Genomic DNA, 22,262 nt, shown 5'->3' with positions numbered 1-22,262 from the left:
ACTAAAAATTAAAGCTGTAAAAACAACAGCTGTCAGGATGGGAATAAGATTCAGGATGGTGAAAAATAGGGTAACACAAAGAGGCAATGTTCCACTCAATTCAAGTTAATGCTCTGCTGCTCATATTAAACACAGGGTTCTTAACATACTCATTTTCAATCAACTATTATTATACTCCATAGTAGAAAAATTTACTTTTTAAGAGCCTCCACATATACAAGAATGGATTAAAAAATTCAGTAAGTTACAACCTGGAAGAAATAGAAAAGGAAGAAGACATTATTTACTAAATAAAATTGACATAAGTTAGATGAAGGAAAATCTTTACCTTTATTATATTGGAAGAAAAATCTCTTAACAAGAAACTTAAAAATAATCAGGGGCCTAATTTTTAAAAACTGTTCTAAAAAGAGGTGCAGATATCCTTTACCACTGAAAAAGGTATAACCACAGGAATGCAAAAAAATCATAAATATAAAGTCTTAGAAAATTAAATCAGTTCTCATATACACTTTAATTTGAAAAACGTGTATAAAAATATTTTATTCAATGAGGTTCTTCCAAGGAATCATAATTTTTATAGACTTGTGCACACATACACACACACACATATTTTTTTAGTGTGGAATTTGGGGTTAATATCTCCAAATCAGGATCTGTAATTTAAGCTTTGAGGATTGCAGACTCTTTCAGAACATCCATACTATAGTACTTAGAATAAGGTAGTTTGCTATCCAAATGAAGCCTATGTTGCCCTAAAGACAGATTTAAGAAAAGTCAAAATAGAGTCCATTATTGAAGAAAAAAATTACACTTCGTAAAATGAGGAATTGGGATTGAATTCTTCAAGTTAGGGCTATAGGAAACTGAACAGTTGACTTTATTAGGGCAGATGGTAGGAGTGGGAGGAAGTTGGTTGTATCTACTGGCACTAAATTAATCCCATCATCTAGTCAGAATGGGTAGAAATGATTATCCTTATTAACATACACACAACACACATACCAACATACACACACAGCCATGAGGCTGTTCATTTATAACCTTTCCTCTTTCAATGTTACCTTGATGCCCATTTTAGTCCATTGATACGCTCTAGAAATTGTACCCCTAAGTGTGGCTTAGTCATGCAAGAGCCAAACCAAATTCATAAGAATCAACCAACAAAGGATATAAAAAAAAATCAGTTCTTTTTAAAATTCAGGTTTTTAAAACAAACCTGAAAGATTTGGTAACCAAGCAATATTATTTTACACTGAGGTAATTACGAATAGGTTAACTTGGGTCTTCTCTTCACATAAAAAATTAAGTATCCAAGAGCAGAGGATACCCAATGCAGGAACATTAAGTGGAACAGATGGAAATGCATTTTGCTCAAAACTGCAATAGGAAGGGCAGACTTCTATACCTAACAGAATTTGCCTCTCGGGAAAGGACAGAAAACAAAGAAATAGGTGGGGATGTGGGGAACAGCAAGACTAGATTCTGTCATGTCCTGGTTTCCCAGTTTGGTTTTTTTTCCCCTTAATGCAAGCTGCCCAGAAGCTATGAGATATTTTGAAATTTTCTCTGAATAATTTTCAGATACCACAGCTTCATCAAATTCTCTATCTTTTTAAAGCCTTTTCTATTACAAAATGATGGGTCAATGTAAGGAATATTTTCCTTAATCTTCTGACCTGTCTCTGATCAGCAGCAATGACAAGAAGATATCAAAGAGAAACATTAGTTGTTTAAACTGAAGGAATCAGAAAAAAAGGAATAAAATTATGACATAGTATTCATTCCCAGCACCTCAAAATAAATCTGGCCTAAATCAATTAGGGCAAATGTAGGTCTACTCTTAGAGCTAGTTATAAAAATGGAGATTAAATCTGAGTTGTTCTTGTGTCACTGAGAGAGGTAGGTCAAGAAGCTAAATAAGTAATAATTACTAGAAATCAAAACATTAGTCTGTGAAAAGTGGTTAAGATTATTAATGCAGAGGACAAATGATAAGGGTCATTATTATAACTGAAAAGCAAGCTCAGATATTTAAGTTTTACCTTAGAGCAATATGAGACACTATAATGTTTTGAGTCTAATATGACATTTCAGGCATCAATCTTTAAAGACAAGGTCACTGTTTTTGGTTAAACTATAGATAACTGTAACTTAAGACTCAAAAATGAGTGGGTTTTCAATCCTGGCATTTTTTTTTTTTCTTTCAAGATTTTATTTAAATTCAAGTTAGTTCACATATAGTGTAGTATTAGTTTTAGGGGTAGAATTTAGTGATTCATCCGTTGAATATAACATCAGTGTTCATTATATCAAGTACCCTCCTTAATGCCCATTACCCAATTGCCCTATCCCTCCATCTACCTCCCCTCCCGCAGCCCTCAGTTTGTTCCCTATATTTAAGAGTCTCTTATGCTTTGCCTTCCTCTCTGTCGTTATCTTATTTTATTTTTCCTTTCCTTTCCCTATGTTCATCTGTTTTGCTTCTCAAATTCTATATATGAGTGAAATCATATGGTATTTGTCTTTCTCTGTATTATTTCGCTTAGCATAATACACTATAGTTCCTTCCACATCATTGCAAATGGCAAAATTTCATTGTTTTTGATGGCTGAGTAATATTCCATTGTATAGATATGCCACATCTTTATCCATTCATCAGTTAATGGACATTTGGGCTCTTTCCATGTTTTAGCTATTGTTTTCAATCCTGGCACATTAAAATATACTATTTTTATTATGTAATAAAAAATTTTATTTATTTTTTATTTAGGCTCCAAGCCCAGTGTGGACCCGAACACGAGACTCGAACTCACAACCGTGAGATCAAGACCTGAGCTGAAATCAAGAGTCAGACGCTTAACCAACTGAGCCACCCAGCTGCCCCTGTGATAAAAGATTTTAAAAACTTGTTACCTAAAACATAAAAGTGGAAAGGCACATAGCAGCAGAAAAAATGACAATACTGAATACATCAGGAAGAGAAAATAATACAATGCTTATTCAATTCAATTTTGAAATATACGATCTTCATCAAGAAAACACTTTAGAACTTTTAATATAAACCACAAATTTAATAGGTACATGGCACCCTAGGATTTGATATATTGTTTTCCTAATAAATGTGGTCTGTTTTCTATCCAAAATTTTAGAACAAGTTTCTGTATTATATTATGAACCTCAAAGTAGACATTTCATATATTTACAACACAAAATGAAAACCTGTGTAAAATAATTTATAACTTTTTCAATACTTTGAAGATACTATTTTTCTGTCTGTTTCATTCCAATGTTGTTTAAAAGCCTACTGTCATTCCTTTGTAAGTGATCTGTCCTTTCTCTCTGGCTACTTCTAAGATCTTCTCTTTTATTTTGGTTTTGAAGTTTCATTTTAATGTATTCAGGCATCAATTTATTTTACTTATCCATCTCAATTTATACTGTATCTCCAGGACATGTGGTTTCATGTTTTTTCAGCAGTTTGGTAAATTTACAGCCATTACCTCTGTAATCATTGCCTTTCCTCCATTCTCTTCTTTTGGGGCTTTGATGTAATGTAGTTTGGACCTTCTCATTTCTTTCTTCATACCTTATGTCTCCCCCATATTTATATAACATCATCTCTCTATGTAATTATTCCAATATGAAGTAATTTTCTCAGAACTATGTTTCAGTATGCTAATTCTTCTGCTGGTCTAATCTGCTGTTTCATCTGTTCACAGATTTAAAAATTTTAATTTATATTTTCCCATTTCTAGGAGTCCTATTTTCTTCCAAATTGCTCATTCAAAAATAATGGTCTCTTGCAATGTTTTTACCTTGTGTGTCTTTGTTCTTTTGAAGATTTCATCATAGGTAGCTTAAGCATACATCCTGGCTTTTCAGGGACAGTTTGATAAACTTCTCTTGTGCCTGTATCCTGTCTGGGTTAGCATTAGTCCTAAACAAAAGTTCCCTAGTATGAAAAATGAATGATAGTGGTCACCAAATTCTGGGATGTGTTGTATTTTGTATTTGACAGTTCTAGTAGTTGTCACGTTTTTCAGTCCCCCTATTGATTAATGGTTTTGCTGATATTCATTACTTGATCTTAATCTGTTGGAGTATAGCTTACCTAAACTAGGGAAAATTTCCTTTGGTAAAAATTTATTTCTGCTTCTACCTTTAACTAGAGGGTACATTTAAGCACTGATTGGTTCCACTTCAACCTCCCACAGTGGTCTCACAGATTTAGGGAATCCCAGACTGAATTTCACATACTGCTGTTTGTCCAAGCCTAAGTGTCTCACCAACACTGTAGCTATAGCCATCTGTCCTCAGGGTGTCTCCTCTGTCTCCAAAGTCCTGGTTTCCTACAGTTCTGGCTCCTGCTCCCTGCTGCTTTGACCTACAACTCATGGTAGTTTTGGGGGGAGAGTGAATCTAAAGACAGTGTGTATGTCCTTTTACATGGTATGCTCTACAGGTTATTTCCTGTTAAACCGGATCAAGTTTTTCTACAGTGGGAAGGTTTTTCAAAGTACTAAAACAATAATTATTCCAGGCTGTACCCTCTTTGTAAACTGCTTTATTTCCTACAAAATTAATGTCTTTTATAACATTACACTGAAATTTTTGATACATTGCAGATTGCCCTACAGAAAAATGGTACCAATTTATACTCTGAACAGTGGTCTTTTCTCCCAAACCTTGCTACTTCCACGCAATCTCTGTTTTAAACAGCATTTAACTCATGTGTACAAAGCAATACAATATTTTTGAATTTTACATTTCTTACCAATTATAATGAGCACATATTTAAAAGCAATTTGCTTCTTTCCCACTGCAAACTGCCTGATTGTATCTTTTTGTCTGCCATTCTATACTGGAGGCCATATTCTTCCTGTTGAATTATTAAGAAATTTCTACATATTAAAATATTAAAACTTTGGCAGTTGAATCTCTTGTAAATGTTAATTTTTAACATTTAACATTTGTAACAATTTTTGCTTAGTTGGCATTTCCATTAAGAGGTTTCCAATGTTTAATGATAGGGGGTTCTATCAATCTTTTTATTATATTTGCTGGTTTTATGTCTCATCTAGAAAGGTTTCTCTTACCTAAAGATCATAAAAATAACTTAATTTTTAAATCATAAGCTTACAGCTTTTAATGTTTAAATATATAATCATCTGTAGTTTAATTTTAGGTTGCATGATCCATTTCCACCAAAATGGATAGCCAATTTCCTCAACATCTTTTATAGACTGACCCTTCTTTCCCTGAACTTCTTAAAATGTCACATTTATAATGTGTTAAATTCCAATTTTATACATAGTTATATTAATAAATATCATTTGGTGTCATTTATCTCTGACTTTATTTTCCTGTAACATACCAAATACTTTAATCACTGTGCCTTATGTTTTTACATCTGATTGAGTAAGGCCTCTCATTGTTTTACTTAAAGAAAGCACTAGCTATTTTCATAATTTGTTCTTTTAAAAGTATGTTTAGAAATCAACTTGGTATATTCCCCCCAAAATCCATTGGGAATTATATCACATTCACCAATCAACTTAAGGTAAATTGACAATTTCACAAAAGTATTTGCATTTAAGAATATGGCATAACTTCTTAATCATTCAAGCTATATTTTATGTCCTTTAATAAGTTTTCTTTACTTAAATCTGGCAAATTCCTTTAGTTTATTCTTGAATATTATAAAGTTCACTTTTTTCTGCTATTGTAAATGAGATCTTTTTTTGTTACTTTTTTTTAGGGAGAGAGAAAACACATGAGCTGGGGTTTGGTGGGGGTGAGGGGCAGAAGGAGAGAGAGAAAATCTTAAGCAGGCTCCATGCACAGCACAGAGCATGACGCTGGACTCGATCTCATGACCCTGAGATCATGACCTGAGCCAAAATCAAGAGTCACATGCTTAAACAGCTGAGCAACCCAGGAGTGTCCCCGTCGTTACTTTTTCTAATGCTTGTTTCTAACTTAGTAATATTAGCATATAGATTTTTATAAAGTAAAATACTCCTTATTTAGCCACCATGCTGAACTCTTCTTGTTTCTAATACTTTTTCAATGGATTCTTTTGGGTTTTCTAGGTGAATAATCATATCTATAAAGGGTTTACAACGTTAAAAAAATTTATGTTAGAGATGTTCATCTTCAGAAATATTGATAGGTAGTGCGCTGTTATCAAAAGCTAATTGCACTCATTTTCTGGGTCACAAAGAACCAACTATCTTAACCACTGTCTCAGCAATAAATACATCTTTGCAATGACACTATTGCCTGGTGACTATGGGGAACTTTCTGACTCACTGCCTTTATTCTCTCTAGTGATGCATGCACAAACAAAAGTAAAATGCAGCAATCTTCCGACCTAGAAATAACAACTGGGAACTCTGTTAATTCCATCTCAGACAGTCTCTTCTCATTCATATGGATACAATATTTTAACTCCTTTTTTCCTTTCCTCTCTCAACTCTTGCTTTTTAGTGTACACAAGAACACACACACTTCTTGTCTCATTTTTAATTCCTGAGCCGAAAACCACCTTATTCATGACTAAATATATAAATTTAGTGTAAGATAAAAATAAAATAAAAATAGTGAAAATATGAAACAACAGAAAAAAAGTTACAAATTTTAAATTAAAATGAAAACAAATAAAAAGCCAATACCATTAGTCTAGACTTGTCCTAGATTGTAGCCAATATTCTTACAGATTCTCCATGAAGATTTTCATCAATTTATTAATTTTCAACTAATGACATATGTTTTTCTACAAGTTCAAACACTATACATAAATTTGGATGTTATTTTGAATTCAATTTTAATTGCTAACATTGAATTATTTTTCTTTGCTGTCCACATTTTGTATTTTAGTAACACACATAGGCTTTCGAAGGTTGGCTCAGGAAACTATCCTCTGCAAATTTCATATCCAGTTAGTCAAAAAGTGCTATTAATTTTATTCTCAGAAAGTCATGTTTCTTTCTACCCTTGTCTGCCTTTAGGTACTCAGCATCCTTTGTTTGAATATTTCAATAACCTCCTGATTAATGTTAATAGCTAAGTTTATTACCATTCAATCCATCCTCTACTCTGCTGCCAAAATGGTCTTTCTAAAATGCAAATCTCACTACATTCGTTGCTGTTTAACATCTTTCAAAAAAAATCTTCACTTTCTACTAGAAAAAACCCAAATGCCTTTTATATGATACAGAGTGTCCATCATTTGGCCTTACCTACCTCCAGGCTCTTTGTTACCAGTTCCCCTTCAAAACCCATTCTGCAGCCAGAATGACCTATTGGCAGACCTAGGATTTCAGCAATTGTTTCTTTACAGTAGATTAATATATACTGGAATATTCATACAATGGATTATTGTATGGTAGTGATAATGAACAAACAACTACATGCAACAAATCAATTTTACAAACATAATGCTGAGCAAAAGAATCCAGACACAATACATTTCACAGTATAAAATTTCATTTGTATAAAGTTTACTAAAAACCAAAAACTATCAATGATGCCAAAAGTCAAAACTGTAATACTCTTGAGGGTTGGGCTGTTACTGAAAGGACCACAAGAGGGGGCACAATCTGGGATGTTGATAATCTGGTTTCTTGATGGGCCTGCTAGTCACACAGGTATGTTCATTTTTTGAAAATCCATTAAGTTGTAACTATGCTATTTGTGTGCTTTTAGTAAACTTAAAGTAAAAGGTAAACAATGATAAAAATAAGAAAAACAGCAATAACAACAGTTCCAATATCACTTCTTTGAAAATTTCCCTAACTCCCTCAGATGAACTTTATCCTACTCCTAATATATCACATATATACCATTACTATATCATGTTATAGTTTATTTATCTAATTCCTTCCATTTCCTAACCATAATGTAACTTCCTTGAGTACTATGATCATAACTTTCTATCCATGTGTCCCCAGCCCCAAGCACAGTGCCTGGCAGTAAATAAGTACTCAATAATATTATGTAAATGAGGATTTCTCATTTTCTGCACTATTACATTTTGGGCTGGAAAATTCTCTGTTGTAAGGACTGTTCAGTGCATTGTAGGATGTTTACCAGCATCCCTGACTTCTATTCATCTAATGTCAGTAGGAACCCTTCAGTTACAACAACCCAAAATGTCACTAGGCATTGCCAAATGTTCCTCAGGGTCCAAAAAATCCCCAGGTTGAGAATCAGTTATATAAATAAATCTTTCTGTGGAAAAATTCAAGCCAAGTGTTAAACAGTTCACTTAATGAAACACTTTGGGCATGAAGTGATTTGCATGTTAGGGGCAACTAAAAAAAAAAAAAAAAGAAAAGGGATCTTTCGAACACTTGAGGGGAATTAAGCTTTACGTATCTGAAAAAGTGTATAAAATGCCTTAAATGTAGATAATCAAATGGTAACTCACATTAATTGCATGCTAGAATATTATTTCTTTTGGAATTCCTATGAAGAAAAATGAGTTTGCCAAGGAAAAAATTGTATAAATAGAAGGACTGGGTATTTGGTATTTAAAAAAAAAATGATTGTGGGGCGCCTGGGTGGCTCAGTCGTTAGGCGTCTGCCTTCGGCTCAGGTCATGATCCCAGCGTCCTGGAATCGAGCCCCTTATCGGGCTCCCTGCTCGGCGGGAAGCCTGCTTCTTCCTCTCCCACTCCCTCTGCGTGTGTTCCCTCTCTTGCTGTGTCTCTCTCTATCAAATAAATAAAATCTTAAAAATAAATAAATAAATAAATAAATAAAATGATTGCTATAGTAGCCATGTATATTCAATGTCCTAATCATAAATTTTGAAAAGCTTATATCTATGAAAGGACAATTAATTCTAGAATATTAAGGTTCAATAATTTTCTATCCATAAAGTATTTAACATGAACGTTCCATAAGAAATGAATAGTTAGAAAATAAACTATTGTGCATCAGCTATGGAAAAAAAGAAAAACCTCACAAAGGGCATAACTAGCTTGTTAGAAAAGAATGAGTTTGTACTTTAACTGCATGCCTTTGATTCAGGATGTGTTTTGGGCTTGACCTCTGCTGTAAGAGGCTAAGTAAGGAAATAATTGAGTACTATTATGTTAATAAAGTTGGAAAAAAGAGAAAATAAACTATATTTATGTATATCCATATTTATGTGTCAAAATAATATAGTTAAAATATAAATCTCATTCTACAAAAATTATTTTCTGACAAGCACTTTCTTAAACTTCTCATTGTAACTAGAATCAGTTTTTAAGAATAGGCTACTGAACCAAAAGAAAACAAAGAAAATGGGCAATATATAAAAGAAAAAAAAAACTAGACAAATACAAGTATTTAATCTCATTATTAGTCTACAATATGCCAATAAAGCCATATAATTTTTATCAAATTGTTAAGATCAAAAATAATGAATGTTTAGTTCCATAAGCTGAGAGTATGAATATATAAATATGCACATATATTCTAGAAGGCAATTTGGCAGTATGTATTATGAGACTTAATTTTTAATCAGTTATTCTATTTTAAGGAAATATTTCTAAAGCGATAATCAGAGATATTTTTGACAATTTATATAAAAAGAATGTTTATGATAGGAAATAAGAAAGAGCCTAAATAGTTCAGACAGGGAACTTAAATTAATCATAGCTTGTTTATACTCTGTAGTGATTGACAACTCCACCCCCCACCCCCAGCCGTTTTTTGGTATTACAGTTATTAAATGGAAAAAAGCTTAATGTTTCCCTTCCTACGGAGTGAGGGGGGGGAATCGGAGGGGGAGACGAACCATGAGAGATTATGGACTCTGAGAAACAAACTGAGGGTTCGGGGCGGGGGATGGGTTAGCCTGGTGATGGGTATTAAAGAGGGCACGTATTGAATGGAGCACTGGGTGTTATACGCAAACAATGAATCATGGAACACTCCATCAAAAACTAATGATGTAATGTATGGTGATTAACATAACATAATAAAATAAAAAAATAAAATGAAATAAATAAAAATAAAAAAATTTTTTAAAAAAGGAGAAAAGCTTAATTTATATAAAAAGGAGAGTGGTTAAAAAGCAAGGACTTTGGAGTCAAGACTACCTAGCTGAAATTCTAATTCTGTTACCTTCTACTGGCTCTGTGATCTGAGTTATTTTATGATTTAATCTTTCTAAAACTAGTTTTCTTAAGTGGTACTCATGTAGGTTTGTTATTAGGATTAAATAAGATATTATATAAAGGGCTTATCACAATGCTTGGCATACAGTAAGTAAACTACAAATTTTAGTAGATAGGATAACAGTTGGGATGATGTGATTAAGAAACCCAAGATATAAACCTGTATATATGATGGGTACCAATGTGAAGACTAATCAATTAGTCCTAGGCAATAATTAGGTGTCAAGATTATTTGTGATTTTTATTTACTTCATTTTGCTTCCTGTATTTCCCAAATTATTTTTTGGAAAAAACATTATAATCAGAAATATAATCAGAAATATATATTTAGAAAAAACCAGGTGTTTCTTTAAATGTTATTAATAAAAGGCAAGATAAATATTTAAAAATCAACACCTTTTTTCTCCTAAATGACCATATACTTTTCTCATCTTTAATCTCATCTTTAATACTTCAAAATTTCATCTTTAATATTGTGTCACAATAAAAATGTCACCATTTTATGCTTTTATTAAATACTTATCACATGCAAAATACTATGTTATACTGTGCTCCTAATATTCTAACACTAACTGGGAGGTATGGAAATTTGAAGACAAATTTTCTTGTTAATAAAATAGGAGCTCTCTGCAGATGGTCTTAAATTTTATTTTTTAGTAACTAATCATAATGAGAAGATAGCTAAAAAGGCTTTTTACCTTTACCTCCTCATAAGATCAATCTTAATTTTGACCAGAAGGCATTGAGTTGAGAATGAGAACATACAAATTTATCTTATAAGAGATTTTTTCTTTCTGAATATTTGCTTAAGATATCTATACTGGGATTATTACGTCTAACTGCAAAGTAAATACATATCTACTTCTATTGTATGGCTAGAAACAAACCAAAGAAAAATTGATTCCTGAACATCTGAGATGTTTTTATACTGCTGACATGAATAAAACATAATCTCTATTTCTTCATAAAGACGAAGTATCATAAGAAATCTAAAAAGTGTTCAGAGATAAATACAAAATTGGATGGTTTGTATTTTGTAAACTTTCACATATCTAACTAGTGAGCTTTTCAAGTACTGATTTGATATTCATGAAATTAAATACTATTAAATATACATAAAGGATCTTTGTATCAAATAGTTGCCATAGATGATGCAATGAACCTCTCACAATGATCTTTCTCACTCCACTGGACCTCTGTGCCATAGGTGTAATACATTAATTTTTGCCAGCAACATTGAAATATTGGATGGTGGGATAGCAAAGAGGAGAGAAAGAGATTAGGGGATGTAGAGACTAGCTATTAGTGACTGCTGTTGTCACGGTCTATATTCAAAACTGAAAGAGTAAAACTACTTCCATAAAATGTTTATGTAAAGAAGCTATATCTTCCTTTGCAAGGTCCTAAATTTGCCCCACTGTCTTCAGGAAAGAATGACAACTTGTTCATTAGGGGTAGTTGTCTACAAAGAATCTCTTAATAGCAAGGAAATTTAGGGGATTTTCTTGTTACTAAATGTAAAACAGACTTGAGTCGTAATAAGGGTGTGATAGGAAAATTGCCTTTTCAAGTTAACTTTCACAAAAAAGAAACACATTATATAACATTATTTTCAGTTTAGTTTTCCTTAAAATAAAAACAGGATTTCAGAGATCACAAGACAAGGAAAAGTATATTTATTACTAATAAAATGTTACTTATATTTTCCTTTATCCCAGATCTTATACCTTAAAATTTGTGTAATCTTTATTTTGCACTAAAAATGTTTCCCAGAATAAATACAAGTGAAGCAAAATCTTTTAAAATTATTCACTTTTTTAAGAAAACAAGTTAAATCTGGATGTAATTTCTATTTTGGTCCTTCTCTCCTGACATGAGAACTTTGATCTTCCCTCACCTGTGCTGACAAAATAAGTAACTTTAGTAGGACATCAGGAGATGGGAGGAAAAAACAGGTTACTAAAACTTATCTTAGGTATAAGCACTTTAAAGAGATTTCCTTAAAGCAATCATTGTGAATTAGTGAGCCAATGGGAATGAAGCTTACTGCTCTCAAGTTTGATGGCACCCATCAATCTGGGGAGGACAAATAAATTCCTCATTCAAATGGCTAATTAATCAAATTCATAATAAAAACTAATGAATATAACTGAAACTTCTGATACCAGGAATTCAAGTGAGTTTTAGTTGACAGTGAGAATGAATTAAATTCTCAAACATTTTCAATACTGGTATGTAGCTATACGCCCAAGAGGAGAATACCTCATTGTGCTTGCAATAACATTCAAGAACAACCTCCTGAACATTAGTTATCAATTTTTTTCTAGTCATTCTCTACTTTTCCACTATAAAATTAATAACATTGGGTTTAGATAATGCTATTTATTAACAGCTACCAAAGAAATCACTAATTGTCACTGAATGCTCCAGGTTTCAAAATTAAAGAGATCCTTATTGGCATTTAAACTATTAGCAGAATCCTTCAGTTGTGATGAGGCATTAATTATAGAAGGCATTCTTACTCCTGAATCACTGAAGCTTAGAAGAAGTGAAAGGATTTCCTTATACACAATTATCCTGACTTTGAATATTTTCTCTGAAGAACTAGAAGAAAATAACAAAATTTTGAAATGATACTAGAAATGCATTTTTTTTTTTTTTGGTTAAATGTCTTTTCCCCTCTTTTGGAATGTAAGCTTCTTGAGAACAAGGCCTTATCTTTGTGTTACATACTCCTAACAGACTACCTAGCACAGAACAAGCCTTTTAAAAACAGATTCTGAGAAAATTATTGGAAATTATGAATTAACTTCTCTCCTATGCATATAGAATAGTACTAGTTTATGTACCACTCGGGAGAACTGAGAAACCCCTCAAATCATTTTTTTGTGTTTGATAGTTTAGATGAGAAATCTTGGCTGAGAAAAGCTAGACACAGTATGTAAAATCACCAAAAAATTGTTAACAAGTGAAAACATTATCACCTAACGGATTGAAAGTCTTCTTTCCTAAATCCATTTTTATTGCATATTTAACTACTTCAGTTTTAAACTCCTTAAAGACAAGACCAATTCTTCCCAACTTTTGTAACCCTGTAAGGTCTAGGATACTACGGTATAGAGTTCAATTTAACTTACATTGTGTTTTACCAGTGGATTAAAACACACACACATGCATACACACATTGCCTAAACCATATCTCCAACCTACTGAGCTAGAATCTCTGGGGGTTGGGTCAAAGGCATCTTTTTAGAAAAATCTCTATAGGTAGAAAACTAGGTATCCAGAATTGAGTACCAGTGAATTTAAAATTGAATTCCTATTAGTGTTGCTGGCTCCTATGAACATATAACCTAGTTGCCTCATCTTAATCCCATTATCTTCATTTAAACCTTGCCTTTCAAATGCTTACTTCTTTAAAAGTCTGGATTATTTCATCCCAAAGACTTGCCATCATCTGTCCTAAAATTGGTATATTTTTAATTCAATGTCCTTCAGAATCATCTTTGCTGTCCTTCAAACATGAATCATCTGTCCAATTTCATTCTCCCTTTCATTCTTAGAAATGTAAGGTCTTCCAAATCTCACTTGGTCTTCTGTGTCTTCCTAAAAGTTTATAATTTCTTCTGTTCCTAATACAGTATCTTGGACTTAACCATCTTTCATGTTACTTATATAGTTCCCCTGAGGTCTTTAATTTCCTCTTAGACAAGAATATTAAAAGCTGTGGAGTTCACTTCTACATAAATACCCAAAGAATGGAAAGAAAAACAGACCCTTGCACACCAATGCTAATGGCAGTATTATTCATAATAGCCATAAAAATGGAAACAACTTAAGTGTTGTCTATCAACAGATGAATGGATAAACAAATTGTAGTATACACATAAATGGAATATTAGTCTTAAAAAGGAAGAAAATTCTGATATATGCTACCACATGGATGAACCTTGAAAATACTATGTTAAGTGAAATAAGTCAAACACAGAAGGCCAAAAATTGTATGATTCTACTTTATATGGGGCAAATCCTAGAATAGGCAAATTCTTAGACAGATACTAAAACAAAAGTTACCAGGGGGTGGGGGAAAGAGGTATGGGGGATTACTGTTTAATGGGTACCGAGTTTCTGTTTTGCATGATGAAAAAGTTTGGGCAACAGATAGTGGTAATGGTTGTACAAAATGTACTAATGCCACTGAACTGTATACTTAAAATGGTTAAAACAGTAAATTTTATGTTATGTTTATTTTACCACAATAAAAAAAATAAAAAGCTACTGAAATTATTTTCTTGACTTTTCTACAGCAGCCTTTTTCTTCATACTAATTTTATCTCTATTATTAAAGGAAAAGGAAAAAAAATGTCCATACCCTTTTTCTATATTCCCTAAATTTACCATTCTCTTTTTAGCTTTTTCCTTTTCCTTTTCCATTTCATTTTCATAAAAATAAAATAAAATTTAGTATGGATACTCAGAATCTTCCACACTTAAGCACAATGATGTTGTGGATACATACACACAAAGTACACCTCAAAAGTACACACAAAGAACACTTCAAATCTATACACACATACACACACGCACACACACTTGCATACACACATACATACCCCACTTTCAATTTCCTTAGACTTTTGAAATTGTTTGCAAGTTTCACCAAAATTCTTCACTTCTTGTTTGATCTTGTTTTTCATTTAAATGTAAGTAAATAAGACATCAAGCTTATAGCAAATAATTTTGTATTCCAAGTTCTTTTTAGATGTCAAATACTTAGCAAATAATGGGAAAATGTCAATTTAAAGTTTACCCACACACAAGAAAATATAGTCTAAAAGGAGGGAAAGATAAATATATCAAAAGGATCTCTAAAGAACTGATATTACATAAATTATGGGGTGGCTGAGAAATGATATTCTCAAAGGAAAAATGGAGCAGGGTGGAAAGCTACTTTAATCTAACCACAAAGAACTATAACTAAATTTATTATTTTTTTGAGATGAAACTTTAAGTTTTAAAAAATTCTTCCAGTCTTACTAAAAAGGATAATATTAATAGGTGTAACTCATCCTCATGAAGCCCTGGAACATGGAAAATAAATTAGGAAATAAATTTAATATATGGAAAATCATTGAAAGATCCCATATACAAGAAACAAAAGTATGTAATAGATGACGTGAAAGGTCAACTGAAGCAAAGATGATAAATTATTTGAAAAAAATCTATTGCTAAATAAAGGGAAGAATGTGAAGTTGTTTAAAAAAGCAGAAAGGATGGGTGATAGTTTAAAAGTCAGTTTAGGAGTAAACTGGACTGGACTGTTGTTAAATAGTGAAGCATTTTCCTATTTCTAAGGTATGTTTGGACAATACGTAGGCAACACTTTTCTTGGAAATAAAATCTGATCAGAGTTACAAGACAACAGAGGAACAATGCCAGTGATTTACCAGATGCAGAAAAGTATAAAGGAGGCAATATGAGCCGATCAGCAAGTTGCAAGGCTGAGTACGAAGGAGATGAATGCAATGTCTCAAGTTAATTAATGGAGCAGCCATGTGCAGCAAATAGGTAAAGGAGACAGTAGTCAAGCAAACTCAGTTAGCAGTCCAACTTAGTGGCATAAGACAAGTGGAGATAGGTAGGAAAAGTGCTAAACAATCTGAACTTACTTATAATATTACAGGCATAGATTGGGCAGGGCAAGATCAAGCAGGCAGATGGCATAGCACTTGGAAGGCCATGATATAAATGGTAGGAGAGCAGATAAACAGGGCTGGGTAGTTTAAAATGCTAAAATAGCTGATGGATATGGCAGTATCAGGCCATTTGCTGATAGACAAAGTACCAGTAAGTGAAGAATGCAAATCATTCAGCAAATGCATAAAGTGGGGCGAAGAGTAGAGGCAAAAATCAAAGGCAGTCAAAGCAGTAAGACAGAACAGCAGAGAAGCAATGACAGATCATCAGAAGCAGTTGTGTAGGGTAGGAAAAAGCTGTCAGCAGGGGAACAAAAACACCATTCAGGAAAAGATGAAATCGAGAATAAAGCAGTCTCCTGAATTGGGTTTCTTTCATCTAGGAAACAGTCATCAATAAACTGCATATGAGAATCCACAAGAGAATAGCACACAAATGGAAATAGCAGATGAATCTGAACTCTATTGCCCAGGGATACAGAATGATCCTAGAACATAGATACATAACAATCCACAAGGAAATTAAATGGATGGGAAAAATGGGTCCAAGCATTCTTTATGATGATAAAAAAAAAAAAAAAAAACCAAAACACTAAAAATTATTAATCTGGAAATGATTGGCTGGGATTGAAGTCTTCGCTTACCCCTTTCTGGAGCCCACAAAATGGGAATGTTGGGAATTTCTGCAGCAGAAAAACAGAAGAGAAAAGGGATTTCTGACTCCCAGTTTGAGGAAAGCAGGTCAAATTTAGGGCTGTATGAACTGGTTCAGAGAAATTAGAACCAGCCTGAACCTTCTCCATTCCTCAGAATCAACAATTTCTGAGGTTTGGAAAAGGTTTAGGAAGCCCTCACCCCATCATTTCCCACAACCTCCCCTCTCACACTTACCTCCAGTGCAAACAGTTTCCAGCAAGGAGGTACTTGGGAAAACTCACTCCCATGTTTATACCATGGCAAAATTTGAGGATGGCCAACTAATGGTACTTCCTGTGTAGATCAGGTTTCTGATTCAGTGGGATCCCTGCTATTTGTGAGTGAGCAGAGGGGATAGGTTACTAGAAACGACCTACCTCTTTGAAAGTGGATGAGGAAAAAAAGCAAGGGCAGTAATACCAATAAATAAATAGTAATACTAGTAAATACCTTGATGATCTCATTGTCATGGATTTTGATTCTATTAAGATGCTGATGATTTTAAAAAAAGTATCTCCAGCTTAGACTTCTCTTCTGAACTCCAGATGCATCTGTCTAATTGCCAATTTAACATCTCCACTTGGATATCTAAAAATAGTTTGCTTCCATAACCAAATTAAAACTGATCTTCCTCATCAAACCCACTCTTTCCACAGTATTCTCCAATTCCATCTTTTCAATTGCTCAAGTCAAAATCCTGGGTCTTATACTTGACTTCTCTCTTTCTCTTATTTTATCTGTTACCTTCTATCTTCAAAATATATAAATAATGTATTTCTCACTACCTTCACCTCTATCATTGGTCTAAATCACTATCATTTTTCACCTGGATTAATTCAATAGCCTCCTAAATTGTTTCCCTATTAAAATGTAAGTCAAACTATGTAGTACCTCTGCTCAAAACTCTCCATTATACTAAGGGTGGCATACAGATTCTACATGATCCATGGCTTGCTCCCTCTCCTCTTTTATGTCTTTGCTCAAATGTCACCTTATCAATAAAGCCCTCCTTGATGGCCTTTTAAAAATTACAACTCTCCTTCCTGCCTGCACTACCTATTCACCTTCCCTGGTTTATTTTTATCCACAGTATTTATCACCATCTCTAATAATATACATTTTTTTTTGTTTACCTATATTTGTGTCACCCACTAAAATGTAAATTTCATAAAGGCAGGGACTTTGGACTTCTTTGTTTATTGCTATATCTGCAACATCTTGAACAATGCCTGGCATATATAGACAGCAGGCACTCAAGATACATTTGAATCTATGAAGTGTTAATTTCTTATGGTGCATTACCTTTCTCTGTCTTAAATTCTCAGAGCATTCTTCTGAAAGCTCACTTGCTATGAGCCTTTGATTAACAGAGGAGATACTAGTACACTATAAGGTAGGAATATTACAAAATAGGGGTTGGCAAATCATATCCAAGGGGACAAATCCTGCCTGCTGCCTGTTTTTTGCATCGCCTTCAATCTAAAAGTGATCTTTAAATTTTTAAATGATTGAAAAAAAAACAAAAGAAGAATATTTCATGACATGCGAAAATTATATGAAATCCAATTTCAGTATCCATAAATATTTATTGGGGCACAGTGAGGCTCATTCATTTATATCATTTTACAGTGGCTTTTGTGCCAGAGGGCTGGCAGAGTTGAGTAGTTATGATAGAGAGTACAGAACCCACAAAGCCTAAAGTATTTAGTGTCTGGACCTCTAAAGAATAAGTGTGCTGACCCCTGTTCAAAGGTATTTTATACGTAGAAGGCAAAGAGTAATAACTAAAGTTTAAGCAATGATAAACTAGAGCATTATTTTTAATACTGTTGCTGTCGCCGAAGATACACCTAAGAGGGAAGATGCATTTATACCAGGATTTGCTTTCAGTATATATAAAAGTAGCCTTCTCATTCCTCTAAATGTTATTTAATACTGGTGGTAATATTCATTCATCTATCGACCCTACAAAAGCAGCCTCATCTTAAGGGATAGGGTACAGTATAGGTAAAGATAAGTCTTAAAAATGGCAAAAAGGAAGGGAATGAGAAAGTAAACAAGGCCCACAAAGAGAGTTCATATTGAAGTATCACATAATTAACCAATACCCTATTCAACATACCCTGTTTAACATCAGTGGGAAATCGGCATGATGTGAATCTCTTTTGAACCTCATCAATGGGGTTATGCTAAACTGACCTCATTATAATGGGGTCTCCTAAACAACTGTAGTCTTGAATCACCACAAGCAAGAGACATATTATAAGACTCCATTGTATTTAGACAATATTCAAAACTAATGGTTATTTTCTCATTGGTTCAAATGCCTATGTTTTATAGAAAAGTATTTTAAAAATTTGCAAAACCCTATTCAAAATCACCTCATAATCACCTGTCTTACCTTTCCTTACATGAAGTTTCACCTTAAGGATTAAGACATACAAGTATATCATATGCTACAATCAAAGTTATGGAAAGGGGTGGAGAAGGTAAGGGGGAAACAAATTATCTCAATGACACCAGCACTATAATGCTATCTTTAATCTTCATAAAGAAATATAATTTATGTCCTCCTACATCAATTGGTCCTTGCAGCACAATATTATCAATTGCTTCTTTTACATTGCTACCTTGACCTTTGGTATCTTCGTGAAACTGACAGCAGTTCATTTTCAAACTCCATACTTCCAACAGCTTTACTGCTTCTTCTCAGCATTTTTAAAAGAAATCTTCCTGTAAATTGTCACCTGTGTGTCAGTTACTAATGATTATCTAAAATGGTTACTCCCTTCACTGGGCATTTTGTCCTCTACTCTTTAATATCAGCCATGCTCTTTCCAAGTTCCAACATGAGAAAATAATATTGGTAAAATTATTAGAATCAATCCAAATAGTTTATTTTGTTATCTGAATCCACTTTCTGACTTCTTTTTGTGGTAGGCAATAACATAAAGTCACAAATATTCTGCTTTTCTACAATGGCATTCTAAGAAGCTCAGAGGACTTGACAGGTATAAATCCATTTGTTGTCATCTTTTACATTTTGTGTGAAAAGCAACATTAAGTCTGTTTTATAGATGGAGGTCTACTATAGAGAAATGAATTCACATTCTTGATTCCAGACAATGAAGAAAGGAATATCCTAAAAACTTCATTCCTACAACTATATCTCTAGATAAATATGTTTTTGGAACTTTATATTTGTAAAATATTTAATGATATTTTGTTGTCATTGTCTTAGTATATATCTTGTAAAACTGAAGTATTCTGGCATGCCAGCCTCTGCTCATTTTACGAGAGTAGGCTTGTAATGATGAGCTGGAAAGATGATTTCAAGATATTATCACTCTGATAAATTCAAGGTAAAAATCAACATTTAGCATGTCATCTCTATTTCTTTGTCCTTTCCCACAGCTATACCATTGTATACTTTAGGTTCTATCCTACTGGATTTTTTTCCCTAGAGAAAATTCTTTCAATATTTATTCAACCATTATCTACTTACTTTTAAGCTAAAGCTATATTTATATTGTAGGTAATAATAGCAAATATTTATGTAGCAAATAAATACTTTTTTAGTGTTTTACTTATGTTCACATAGTATAACTATCCTATGAGGTAAGTACTCTTACTCTTTCTATTTTACACATAAGAAAACTGAGGTATATAGCAAGTTAAGGAAGTTGTATGAGGTCACTAGTAAAAGGTGGATCTAGGATTCAACCCAAGTAGTCTGTGCTCTTTTTTTTTTTTTTTTTTAAAGATTTTATTTATTTATGAGACAGAGAGAATGAGAGAGACAGAGAGCACATGAGAGGGGGGGGAGGGTCAGAGGGAGAAGCAGACTCCCTGCCGAGCAGGGAGCCCGATGCGGGACTCGATCCTGGGACTCCAGGATCATGACCTGAGCCGAAGGCAGTCGCTTAACCAACTGAGCCACCCAGGTGCCCCTAGTCTGTGCTCTTAAACACTATGTTATGCTGCCTCACAAATGGTTTATATGGGCAATACTACTTTTCTAGTAAAAGTTTTCTAAATAGATATGGAATTTACCATAATAAGTGTATTTGTAATTATTTGTATGTTTACTGATAATGATCATCTTAAGGGCCTCCAAAAGCTGAGTACATATTCTGAAACAGAATAGGCATACAATTAAGAAACATACTTAAGGGAATGAAGACAATATTTTATATATGGGTTCTTCATATATGAAATTTTTGGTTTTACCTTATGCTCAAAATTCTAAAATTCTGACCTTGAGGAACAATATACCTTTCCCTTTTTATTCTTACTATGTGGAATATGAGCCTTTCAACGTAATAGTTTTAAATTCAATGTCACTTATTGCCCTAATTACTTTATCTAAAAGATTGAATTTTATATCTTCACCTTTCCCCTGGTACAATTATACCAAGGAACTTTTTTTTTTAATGCATAAATAAAATAGAGGTTGAATATCTTGGGAAAGATTGTGTCTGGTGGAAAAAAAGAATGTAAAAAAATACAAAAGTAATTGGACTTAAGGGGAAAATATAATATTTATCTTCAAATATTAGGAGAACTATCATGTAAAAAAGAAATTTACATTCTTTTGTACAGTGCAAAGAAGAATTAGAACCATGGGGTAGAAAGAATAAGGCACCAGGTTTCAGTTTGATATGTTTGTACTTTCAAACAATAGAGTTGCAAAAGCAACAAACTCCCAGATGGAAGATGTAGCAATTGAGATGTTCAGACAAAGGTTGGGAATGATGAAAAGGTATGCTAGGACTTTGAACATAATGGCCTTTGAATTCTCTTCAAACTCTGAGATACTGCGATTTCTCTATTTTTTATATAGTTTGTAATTTTATATAAAACACTAAGCTAACTTGCGATACAGCACTGATAAGATCTATGATGAGAAAATGTTTCCAAACAACAAATCAAAAAACTGGAACTTGATGCTTCACAGCAGTTTCAGTTTTATCTACAAATAATGGTGTGGATAGTCATTAGGTCTGTAGATTAAATCAGGACTTCAAAACAAAACAAAAAACATTTTTAAAAATCTTCAAAAAGAATGAAGTTAGTCCTACTGAGGAATGTGTTGATGTGTATTTGAATAAATGACATCTCAAAAAGTATCTACTTTTAGAGAGGCTTAATGGCATTATTTACTGTGTGTACTGGTTGATAGTAGACTTAGACTTAAGAATTCTGGCTTCTAAGGAATCTCAGAATAAGGACGGTTGCTGTTTTTCATCTCTACAGATGGTGCTACTCTAGATGTTCTAAGAAAGAGATTAAAATAACAGGCCTAGTTTATCCAACCTTCTATGTAAAATGAATCCTCTGCTCTAACTAGGAAGATTTTCTTAATTTTATCTTTCTCTGTAGCTTGATCATACATTTCCCCGTCTTCCTTACTCCCATTAGTAATGTCCTTCCTCTTCTCTCCTAATCTGAATCCTATCTCTCTTCTTCAATTTTAGCTTTACTATTACCTGTCCAAAATTTTTACTGATTTTTAAATTAGTTTTTAAGTACTGATTAATTGTAATTAAAATTAATTAATTTTAGCTTTCTCTTAATCTTTCTCTTTAAAGAAATCTTTTGGTTGCACGTTTCTGATATTAGGTTTATACTGTCTTGATTTGTCAGGTGACTATTTTAGGAGTACATGTACTTTAGCACTCACTCAGTGAAGCCC

General features: G+C 33.1%; 1 protein-coding gene across 14 annotated transcripts in view; it reads right to left on the bottom strand.

The window, feature by feature from the left end:
• The window catches only part of GPHN (gephyrin), a 624,049-nt gene that overhangs the window by 306,887 nt on the left and 294,900 nt on the right, over positions 1 to 22,262 (bottom strand). For 7 of the 14 annotated variants that reach the window (XM_064571187.1, XM_064571189.1, XM_064571182.1 and 4 more), the window contains exon 5: positions 16,516 to 16,554. The exons of the other annotated variants lie outside the window; for them this stretch is intronic. In XM_064571187.1, the coding sequence (XP_064427257.1) occupies positions 16,516 to 16,554 (39 nt within the window). The remainder of the gene's footprint in view (positions 1 to 16,515; positions 16,555 to 22,262) is intronic. 14 annotated transcript variants of the gene reach the window in all.

This window comes from Mirounga angustirostris, unplaced genomic scaffold, assembly GCF_029215605.1.
Source record: "Mirounga angustirostris isolate CCGP_5_RB_7025 unplaced genomic scaffold, mMirAng1.0.hap1 SCAF_9, whole genome shotgun sequence".
NCBI lineage: Eukaryota > Metazoa > Chordata > Mammalia > Carnivora > Phocidae > Mirounga > Mirounga angustirostris.
The sequence above is the reverse complement of the archived record's forward strand: the minus strand, read 5'-3'. Positions and strand labels throughout refer to the sequence as shown.